Source organism: Nelusetta ayraudi, unplaced genomic scaffold (assembly GCF_046127955.1).
Source record: "Nelusetta ayraudi isolate G7.1 ecotype Tasmania unplaced genomic scaffold, CSIRO-AGI_Nayr_v1 ptg000016l, whole genome shotgun sequence".
NCBI lineage: Eukaryota > Metazoa > Chordata > Actinopteri > Tetraodontiformes > Monacanthidae > Nelusetta > Nelusetta ayraudi.
Window position 1 is genome coordinate 4,458,228 of NW_027466066.1, and position 11,640 is coordinate 4,469,867.

The following is an 11,640-nucleotide window of genomic DNA, read 5'->3' on the forward strand; positions in this document are numbered from 1 at the left end:
CCACATTCACACGTAACGGTTCACTCTAACAGAACCTAATGGGAGATAATAGCACCAATAAACAGCTGCCGTCTCAATTACTTTTTTTTCTAAATCTAACAACTTTCATCTAATGGCTCGGACGATGTAAGTCATGTCGCCACCTCGACGTGTAATACAACACCCATTAACTTTAACGAGCTTCGCTCTGCTCGGTTGCTCGGGTTGGGGAGGAAAAGGTCAAACCAGCGCAGGGGAACTGCTCCGGGTTTGGCGCCACCTGCCGGAAGCAGACGGTGGTGCACAGCCAGCGGGGAGGCGAGTAAACAGTGCGGGACGCTTTAGCCACGCTGATGTTGCCTGTGGAGGCGACTGGACTTGGTTCTGGAGAAGCTCAGAACTAAAGTGGCCTACAAGGTCCAGTAGCCCTCACTGAACTCTTCTACTTCACGCTGATGTGTTATTATTTTGAGCACAGTCACAACCGACAACCCCCCCCCCCCCGAAGACTTTTGAATAATTCCGCGAAAAAAAAAAAAAAATCTTCATCATTTCATTAAAAATAAAAATAATACAATTGTTAACCGTGACCACTTCATGCACTTTACAATTCGCCCCAAATGCGAAACAAAGTCGCCCGCTGATCGGCCGTGTATTGCTGAGCACCGCACCACCACCACCCCCGCGTGTGCATGTGAAGGGTTAAGGCAACCGGCGCCTTTTACGCGCAGGTGTCTCGCCAACCTCTGCACGAAGGCGCGCCTTCAATCCGCCGTCCAACTTTTCTCCCCCCCTCCTCCCCCTTTAATTAACTCGATCCTCACTGTAACTCAGCTGTGACACTGGTGGAATTTTTTCTTTGCTTCTTTCCCTCCCTCCCCATTCTTTCCCTCCCTCTCTCTCTTTCTTTCTCTCCCCCTCTCGCTCGCTCTCTCTCTCTCTCTCTCTCTCTCTCTCTCTCTCTCTCTCTCTCTCTCTCTCTCTCTCTCACCGCGGCCACTGTAACTGGCGCACACTTGTCTTCCATCGCGCGTCTTCTTTGCGCGCCGCACGCAGCGCTAATCTCTCGCCGCTATTAAACGTGGAGCCGCTAACCTGGAGAGCTCTCCCGCGCCGAGAGCCCGCACTGCACCGCACGCTCCTCCGCGCGCCCCTTCTTCTTTCTTGCGAGCCCAAGGCGCCGTTTTCGGAGACAAAGTCATTTTCAAACAACTTGGAAGTTGTTGTTTTGTTTTTTTGTTTCCCCCCCCCCCTCCCTTTTGTTTTTCACTATTTCTCCTCCCTCCGAGCCAAGAGCCTGTTAGTCGGATATGTGGTGGATGCTCTTCCCCCGATGGATTTGGTTCTTCCTGGGACACTGCTACGCCGCTCTGCTCTACATGGACAGCGGCCGCGGCGTGAGAGCGATGCCCATGTCGGTGGCCAAGGTGGTTTACTCTCACGCAGGGCTGTGCCCGAACGAGCTCAACCCCAACCTGTGGGTGGATGCCATGAGCACCTGCATGCGCGAGTGTGAATCAGACCAGGTGAGACCAACAAAAGGCTCCGTCTGTCCGTCTGAAAACTCTGACTTACTAACTTCCGAAAACATACTCAGCGGTTGCACAAAGTTTTTTTTTTTTTTTTTGTGATATATTGCATTCGGAGGCACTCTTAAGTCTCCAAGTGCGATGTATTTTAGTGCAGTCACCCACACTCGCCCTTCAGCCGAGGTCAAAACTGGATGCTTCAGCAAGCTAATGCCTCGTGACATCCAGGGCACGTAAAGTCATTTCATTTTGACGTTTTTGTGGTTTGTTATCTTTCACAATAAACAAACCAAAAAAAAAAAAGAATCATTCAGATTTGTTCTTCTATGTGATTCTAAAAAACAAACAAACAAAAACAAAACAAGATGTTTCTTTGACAGTGTTGTTGGGATTACTCCATAAAAGTAATGCAACTACTGATTACTGATTACTCCTTAATAAAGTAATCTATTTACTTCTTTAACCACTTTGTTTCATGAGTAATCAATTACTAATTACTTTAGTTTATAAAAAGATAAAGTAACAGTTGCTCAGTGCTTTGGAATGAACTTTATGACAGTGCAACCTTTGCAATTCCAAATATTGCCTCTGTCCTCTTAACATGAATGAATGTTTGGAAAAGTAACAAAATCATTACTTGATAAAACAATTATGTCACAATTACCAGTTTTGCCACAGTAATCTAGTTACATTACTTAGTTACTCAAAAAGTAGTTTAATTACACGTGGATTACTTAGTAATAGATTACTTTCCAACACTGTTCTTCGAATATTTCATGATAATGTGAAAAATGAGTGTGTACGCGCGAAAGTGTTTGTCCTTCCAGGCACTTTACATTTAAATGCGACTTACCAGCAAAAAAACCTTTTTGTACTCAGACAATCTGGTGTCCTTTTCCCAATGTGCCTCTTTCCTCCTCCACCTGCAGGACTGCGAGTCGTTCGAGAAGTGCTGCCCCAACGTCTGCGGCAACAAGAGCTGCGTGGCAGCGCGCTACATCGACATCAAGGGCAACAAGGGCCCCATTGGAATGCCAAAGGGCGCCACCTGCGACAAGTTCATGTGCTCCCAGCAAGGCTCCGAGTGCGACATCTGGGACGGCCAGCCCGTCTGCAAGTGCCGTGACCGCTGCGAGAGAGAGCCCCACTTCACGTGCGCGTCCGACGGCATGACCTACTACAACAAGTGCTACATGGACGCCGAGGCCTGCTCCAAGGGTGTCTCAATCTCTGAGGTCACCTGCAGGTAACATGTTAAGTATTTTGATGCGTTTGCTTTTCAGTGCTGCGAAGGTAAAGTTGTCTCGCTCTTAGTCCCCCTATGTCTTGCCAGTGGCATTAAAGGTCCCATATCACGCATCCTTATGTAAATGTAAGTGTTTCCTAAAAAGGAAAAAACTCCATCCTTGACTTCTTTGTCCTGCTCCACTTTTCATTTGGAACTATCCCTTTGTGATGTCACAAGGGGGTGCTGCGACGACCGCACATGGTCCACCCGTGCAGCCAGGTGTTGCTACCTGCACTTTTGTCCCCTTTCGACCATGTGGAAGCCACAGCCAGCCATCAGCTTTAGCAGGAAGCTAAAACTTTGGCAAGAAACGAGGTTGTCGTAGCTTTTTCGAATATCCAAGTTTCTTCGGTAATCCACTGAGCAAAACTGCTTCACTGGATTTTAGAACGATAACTGAAGAGCTGAAAACGTGTAATATGGGGCCTTTAGAGAGACTCTGGGTGTGAAGTATCAGTAAGCAGCCGGAGGAAAAAAAAGCTGATATCTTCTGGCTATAGTTTAAATCAATTTCCTGCATACCGCCACCTACAGGTACCACCTGACCTGGCCAAACACCAGTCCAATCCCAGTGGAGACCACCTTACATCCCACCACAGCGCTCCAGACCACCCTGCCGGCAGACATCCAGCTGCCCGCCATACACACCGCTCCCGCCCAACAGGCCGTGTTCGTGGGCGAGACGGCCAGCTTCCTGTGCGAGGTCTCGGGCAAGCCGCGGCCCGAGGTCACCTGGGAGAAGCAGCTGAAGGGCCGAGAGAACGCCGTCATGAAGCCCAACCACGTGCGCGGCAACGTGGTGGTCACCAACATCGGCCAGTTGGTCATCTACAACGCCCAGCCGCAGGACGCCGGCATCTACACCTGCACGGCCAAGAACGCTGGCGGCAGCGTCTCCTCGCACTTCCCCCTGGCCGTGATCCGGAAAGACGGCAAAGGCAAGGGCGCCGCCGCCGCCGCCGGTGCCGGAGCCGCCGCCGCCGCCAACGGCACCAACCAACCCTTCCCGGCCGAGGAGTGCCTGAAGAGCCCCGACGTGGACGACTGCGGCGAGGAGAGCATGCGCTGGCACTACGAGCCCAAGAGGAACAACTGCTTCACCTTCGCCTACGGCCAGTGCAACAAGAACGGCAACCACTTCGACACCTACGACGCCTGCATGGCGGCGTGCGGCGGCGGCGAGCTGGCGGCGCCCTGCGGCCTGCCCAGCCTGCAGGGCCCCTGCAAGGCCTACGAGCCCCGCTGGGCGTACAGCAGCGGCCTGAAGAAGTGCCAGTCCTTCGTGTACGGCGGCTGCGGCGGCAACGAGAACAACTTCGAGTCGCGGGAGGCGTGCGAGGAGACGTGCCCCTTCGCCAGGGGGCGGCGCTGCAAGGCGTGCAAGCCCCGTGGCAAGATGGTGGCCAGCTTCTGCCGGAGCGACTTTGTGATCGTGGGCCGCGTGACGGAGCTGACGGAGGAGCAGGAGTCGGGCCACGCCCTGGTGACGGTGGAGGAGATCCTCAAGGACGAGAAGATGGGCCTGAGGTTCTTCGGCCGCGAGCCGCTGGAGGTGACGCTGCTCAACGTGGACTGGACGTGCCCGTGCCCCAACGTCACGGCGTCCGACGGCCAGCCCGTCATCATCATGGGCGACGTGCACAACGGCATGGCCGTCCTGCAGCCCGACAGCTTCGTGGGCGCCTCCAGCTCGCGGAAGGTGCGCAAGCTGCGCGAGGTGGCCCACAAGAAGACCTGCGACTTCCTGAAAGATTTCACCGCCGCCGCCGCCGCCGCCGCCGCCCAGTGAAGAGACCCCACCTCACCGATCAGAACGACTCCAGGGCCCGGAGGAGGAAAACGAAAAAGAGAAAAAAAATTGCAACTTTTTCTGCCGCTGCAGACGTCGCTCGGTGCCCCCCGTAGTCTGTGCTGCCACTTTCTGTCAAGTTTCACCTGCACCTCTGATGTCTGGAATCTCCCGATAGCTCGTCGCCTCCTGTCGAATTTGTGTCTTGATGGCTGCACCTCCACTGTTTGGAAAAGGCAGGTAGAATAGCAGAATTAATCACATACCATGTACGAACAGTATTTAATCTTTTTATTCTTTACCAAAATGGGTTTTATCGTGTTAATCTTCAAAGATTGTCCCTAAAACACTAATTATGTTACTCTGACAGTATTTTTATTTTTAATGATTAGTTAGGTTGATTCATGTTATTGCAGGTTGTGACAGTGGTCGGTTAACTCGTGCTCAAAAAAGGCCTCAGAATCAAATAAGCTTCAGGTTTCCTTATTTTGTGGGATCCATTTTCTTCTGTACTTTATATATTTATTTTTCTTGGTATGAATACATACATATACATATATATATATAAATATAAATCTATCTATGCAGCGTCTCTGTGAATTTAATTACACAGGGAACAAGATGCATTTTTGCTGTCACTGCGCTACAGTGTTCACTCAAAACAAATAAAGATTGTTGATTTAAAAAAATAAAAGACAAGCAACAGTTTTCATGCAGCACCACTGAGACAGAAAACCCGACGCGCTCCTCCGAGGACTCGTCTCGGGGCAGTGCCTGCGCCCCCCCCCGTTCCCGACATCCCTCCATCCGTGTCCTCCTCCTTTCCCCACTTGTGTTTCACGCACTCAGGGCCAAGTCTGAAGCAGGTCACATTCCAGCCCAGCTGTGGTGGCCCGCAGAGCCGTGTGTTGTGTTGTGTTGTGTCTGGGTCTGGGGCCCTCGCATAGCACACACCCCACCGGTCATCCACTGGCCCTGAGCGGCCCCTTTCATGTGCGAGAGGCCTGGGGTGAGGGGAAGATGAGGAGGAGCGGGCCGCTGGCCGCTGCCCCTTTTCTCTCGGCCGAGCCGCTCTTGGCCACACATCTGCGTTTTGATGGGGGCACTGTGGAGAAACAAGAGGGAGGAATTCGGGGGAAGGAGCAGAGCCAAAAAGAAACACTGAATTACTGAGAGTGCATTGTGTTCCTTGACATTTTTAAAGGCCCAGTGTGTGATATTTTCTGGGATGCGTTGGCATAAATTGGCGCAAAAAAAGGCCCTTTTTTTTTTTTTTTTTTTTTAGCTCGATTTATTCACTAAAGGCAATTCACTTTGGTGCTTTCACCGGCTAATAATAAACATTTGTTTTCACAGAAAAGTCACTTGAAAGGAGGCGGCCACATGGCTGCACCGACTGTGGTTTCTACGCTAGTCCAGGTTTTTTAATTTTTACCCCGACTTCACCGCTGATATGAGAAAATACGAGCAGCCCATCGGAAAACTTCCTCTCCATCACCTTGCATTTTTTACAGAAAGATGCAGAAACGGCCACTTTCTGACCACTAGATGGTACTAAATCCCACACACTGGGCCTTTATGTTCTTTCTGTTAGCTCAGAACCTATTCTGTAGAATTAATCACTTTTGGAATCACATTGTGGCCAAAGCCTTTTTTTTTTTTTTTTTTTTGTTAAATGGAAATTGGAAAAGGAAGCTTTTGAGGCACGCAGGTGCACACAGTCACACTGTTGGTCGCTAACAAATCTAGTCGTCAAACAGGAAGCAGCGCACAAAGAAACAGCTCGTCAATGAACGTTTCCCCCCCTTTCCCCAATGACGGCCCCCCTCGCTAACTCCCTTCCTCAGCACTCAGCCGCGACCCCTCAGATCTACCAGACAACCAGCCCTGTGCGGTGACCTCTGACCCTCCTTACGAAGGAAAAAAAGAGGCTACCGACGGTGGGAGGGGGGAAGACCAGTTTCATTAGAACTGGTTGACAAGTGTTAAGTGACTGGCAGAGCTCCAGACGAGCTCCCTGACCCAGACATCACAGCCGGCTCCTGATTTCAGTATCAAGTTCACTTGGAGACCACCAGCCAGGCAGCCTGCCAGACGGAGCACAATAATAAGCCAGACAGCCACAGGCGGAAGGTGGGCGGGGGTGCACGGTGCCCTCAGTGACCAACTGCGACTGAGAGAGGGAGAGAGAGAGAGAAAGAGAGAGAGGGAGAGACAGAGAGAGAGAGAGAGAGAGAGAGAGAGAGAGAGAGAGGGGATGTCTGAGTGTAATAACTGGGATTAAGTCAAAGACCGTAACTGCAACTGGGATTGGCAGGTGTCAGGGTTTTTTTTTTTTAGTGGCTGTCAGGGTTTTGGAAGACTTAACTGTTGCTCATTGTTCAGTGAGAGACTGGCTAGAGATGTAGCCAGCAGGGGCTGATTAAGTTAATACATGAAGGACTCACTTACATCCAATTTTTGACACTCATTCAAACTTAAAGATGCAATTGTCTTTACCTTGACAGCCAAAGACGTAATTATTAAGTATCGTTTAGGGATAGAGAAAAGCGTTTTTGGCGCAATTAAACATCTCATCCACAGGGGGGCAGTGCAACATCAATAAATGAATCAGTCCCGGAAAGAGCGCTGGAAATTGTCCCTTGATTTAGGATTTAGGCTCAGCTCTGTTAGAAAAATCTTCCCGAGAAGCGCTGCCTAACACGCCTCACAAGTGCCAATGATTTACAATGAATATTTTACCACTTAGAATCAATAAATAATAAAATATATTAAATAAATTTATAAGAGTCAGAAGTTAAATGCACACATGCACATATAGTCCCCCCCACCCAAATTTGCATTTGCTCTCTCTCGCTCTCTCTCTCCCTCTCTCCTTCTCTCTCTCTCTCTCTCTCTCTCTCTCACACACACACACACACACACACACACACACACACACACACACAGTGAGTGTCACTTGTCCAATGAATACCTCCACAAGCACTCGACCAGATGGTCTGGTAGAGAGCGCCCAGTACGTGTCCATGTACGCGAGTGGACACACACACACACACGCACACGCACACACACAGTGTCAATAGCAGCTTTCTGAGGGCCACAGCTGGTCTCTGTGTTGAATTAAACCCCGAGATAGAAAAATCCACATGGGGTCAAAAGAGGGAAACCGGATATGAAATAATAATAGCAAAAAAACAAAACAAGATAAACTGTGTAAAACCGGAACAAAACCTTCATATGATGGAAAAATCCATGAAGCCTACACACACAAACACACACACAGACAATCATAGTGAGCGCGCGTGCCCGGCAGAGTAAAGCTGTTTTGGCATTAGGTGAGAGGTAGAGATGGATTCTTCATCCTGGGGACATTTAATCTTGCAGCGGGCGAATAATGTCTGACAGTTTGTGTAATGAGTAGAAAAGGGAACACATGGCCGTGGTGGGGGAGGGCGGCGGCTGGGTCACGGCAGATGACGGAAGACTGATGGAAGACGACGTTAATTGCGAAAAGAACCAAGCGGACGCAGGAATGGAAATAGAAAAGGATCAGCTGAGGTGGGGGGAAAAAAGGAGAGGAAGGAAAGGAGAAGAGGGCGGGGGGATGGGGAGGAGGAGGAGGAGGAGGAGGGGTTAACGATGAAGGCAAAAGGCCATCGCAGCATGAGGAGGGTGTAAATTGTCCAGAACATAAAACTGCTACTGGTGTCATCTCCAGGGGATTCTTTTCACCCCTTATCTCTCCGCCTTCTAAATATAGCAGCAGCAGCAGCAGCAGCAGCAGCAGCAGCAGCTCAGTGCGGGGGGGAAACTAGGACACTATCACCTCTAATATATCGCTAGTCCACAAGCATAGATAGATAGATAGAGGAAGTTAAGATAAGTGTTGTTTTTGCTGTACCCTCAATCAATGCCTCCTCACAAAGTCGGAGAGATAGAGAGGGAGAGAGGGAGAGAGGGAGAGAGGGAGAGAGGATTTTGCTCATGACAAAATGTCCTAATTCCGAAGCTCAAATTTGAGAGCGTTACAGGGATTTTGTATTGTTTCCTCTTTTTTTTTTTTTTTTCTGTGGAGACGAGTACTTCAAGTCCCAGCGAGAGCCAACGGAGTGGCGGCGCTGGGCACTCGGCTGCTGTCAGGGACGGAAGATGAAATGTCAGTCTATTGATACCGGGACTGCTCTACATTCCCTGCAAGTGCAAAAAAATAAATAAATAAAAAAATTAGGAGAGGATCCTCTGGGAGATGAGCAGAAGGTCACAGGAGTGATCAGTGACGCCGGCTTTAGAGTATGTCGTAGGTCGCATATTAAAGTCATTGTCACATTCTATTTATCTATTTTTCAACCCCGCACACTAGCGGAGCCGCCAGCAGCAAGACTACTCATCAGAAACCTCAAAGGAAATCAACCTACTTAGCCGTCTGTTTACAGCCTCCGGCAAAAACAGCTCCTCGGTAAAACTGATATTTGGCCGCACCTTCTACTTGCTTGGAAGTCGGCAAAAACAAACAAACAAACACCTGCCTTGGGGCGGGGTTGCAAACCTGAGAGAGACATAAGTGCCCTGTGTGACATCACGAGAGGCTGATTTGGAGAACTGCCTGCTTCAGCAAACACTTTATGAAAGAATGAAGTAAGCAAAAGAAATTAAAGGATGGATTTCGCTCATCTCCAAATACTTGTTGTTGTTGTTTGAGAGTCTTGATGAAGTTGCATAATAAGGGTCCTTTAAAACGAGAAGGATGATGCTGTCAGACTGGCATGAAAGACGAAATGAACCCGCTTATTTATTTATTTTTTTTAGTTCTATTACCCACTGAGCACGTGCAGGCTGATGCTAACATACTGCTGACCCACTTTGCTCATGTGGACAAAATATTCCAGCCGTGTCCAGGCCACGCAGCCGCACCGGGAGGGTAAATAAAGCTTGTTTTGCTTACACTCGCAATGACACCGCGAGAGGTCAGCGGATAAAAGTCGGTCCAGACGTGCTGTGCAGCATTGCAAACACTGGAGGGAGCGCTAGCCTCGTGTCAGTCCGAGGGAGCTGAAGTCGTGATGGGTTGCTTCACAGCCTGGTGCAGGAAAAGAAGAAAGAAAAAAAAGAAAAAAAAGAAAAAGCTACTACCGTTCAAACCAAAGGTAAATAAGATGTGGCAGACTTGGCTTCGCTCTGGGTCGGGGCGAGGGAAAACGCAGGTCAAACCCTGCTTGGATTATCTGCGCCGTTTGCAAACGAGAGGGTCATGTGCCTGAGGTTTTAGCTTAAAGATTTAAGGTCAGAGGTCAGGGCTGTACGACTCAGAGCGCCGGTGTAGTATCAGGCCGCTTTATAATTACAATCAATTCCTTTCACACAGGCAAAAACAGCGTAAACGTGGGCGGTGCGAGGGTCAGTTCAGCCCTTTAGCCTGGCCGCTGATAGAGATCATTGTAAAAGCTTAGAATTCCCTTTTTCAGTCAGCGTCCTTTTAGCTGTGATAATGCAGGAATAAATTATGAACAGAATGCCTTTAGAGGACGACATAAAGCCACAAAGAAGCGACTAGCTAGCCTAGCTAACGAGATCCATGCGGACGCTACCGTAGACGCAGTTTCACCAGAACTAGATGGCATCTTCACACCAAAAGAAGGATTAAAAAAATATGTTTTAGTTTCCCTTCAGACTGATTTTGGTGTTTAGTATGATGCTCCACAGTACCATGAGTACCGTGCATTAGCATCGTTGCTAAACCATCAATAAAAAGAACACACTGTTCTACTCCTACGGTTTGTCCGGTGCAAAATGAAGATTGCTTTATTTAAAAAGGAGGTAAAATTATTTGAAATGGGCCAGCATGATAATGTCCTAGGTCACGCGGCGGGGCTATCCCTCACCTTCTCCTGTTTGTTACCATCTGTAGCACTCGAGCAATGTCAGCCCTTATGTAATAAGTCACACACAGAGACCCTAATATAGCGTACAGGAACTGGGGAGCCGCGGGCGTACTCGTACGTCGGAATGTTTTCCTGGTAAGTCATCGTTTCCTCCGGACAGCACCGCGAATAGACACAATGTCGCGGTGGACGCACGCAGCTAAACAGCGGTGAGCTGGCAAATTAGATAAACTGAGGCATCAAGCCGGGACTTGGAGCTTGGAGCGGCCCGGCCGAAGGCCTCGACGTCTGACCTTATTTCAGGAAAGTGCTTGAAAAGGAAGGGAATGCCTGAGACGGACGCAGACAGACAGCGACGGGGGTGGGGATGAGGGGGCTGGGGGGGATAAGTTGCGGTCTATTTTGGGAGCGCAGTCAGGTTTCCTTTTTTTTTTTTTTTTTCGCCGCCCGTTCTCCGCCTTCGCTGACGACGATGAGAGAGGGAGCGTGAATATTAAACGCCGCTTTCATGGTTTGTTATGGAAAGGCAGCGCTCGGCGTTTCGAGAGGCGGGGGAGCTGCGGAGCCGTTTTCCTCTTTGGAAAACATTTTTGGTGGGTTGGCGGCGGGGGGGGGGCAGACTGGAGGACGTGTTTGAACATGAAAGGCACCCGGTGGGAGGCAACCTGGGCGAGCGCTGGCGGATAATTTTGTCCTTTCAGATGTGTTTAGAAAGGCCATGATTACTTATCAACAGGTAAATAAGGAGACAGATTCCCTTTCTCCCTCCCCAAACCTCCCCCCCACCAACACACACACACACACACACACACACACACACACACACACACACACACACACACGGCCCCATTGCAAGTGTGTGTGTTTGCTTAGCATAATATGTCCGCTGGCTGCACGGCAAATGCCTCTTAAGCTGGTTACAGCCAAAATCCTCACGTGCGGCTCACGTCTAATGAAAGCTTGTGTTTGTGCGTATGTGTGGTTGGAGGAGAGTGAGAGGGTGAGAGAGTGAGAGGGAGACGTCACTCTCCGGGTCCCAGCAGCTTAAGGCAGAGTTTCAGTGTGCATTAAACAGCCAAATCACATGACACCTGACCTCTGATCCCGGAGCCCGGGGTCATTCAGAGGCACCGAAAGGGGGGCATGCTTGAAATTGCAGCGTCGGGGAATTAAGAT

General features: G+C 49.7%; 1 protein-coding gene across 1 annotated transcript; it reads left to right on the forward strand.

The window, feature by feature from the left end:
- Positions 1–903: 903 nt before the first annotated feature.
- On the forward strand, positions 904–5,294 carry wfikkn2a (info WAP, follistatin/kazal, immunoglobulin, kunitz and netrin domain containing 2a). The gene is made up of 3 exons (XM_076024005.1): positions 904–1,505; positions 2,438–2,754; positions 3,331–5,294. The coding sequence occupies exons 1-3, from the start codon at positions 1,290–1,292 to the stop codon at positions 4,583–4,585; spliced, it is 1,788 nt and encodes a 595-aa protein (XP_075880120.1). The 5' UTR covers positions 904–1,289; the 3' UTR covers positions 4,586–5,294.
- The last annotated feature ends 6,346 nt before the right edge of the window (positions 5,295–11,640 follow it).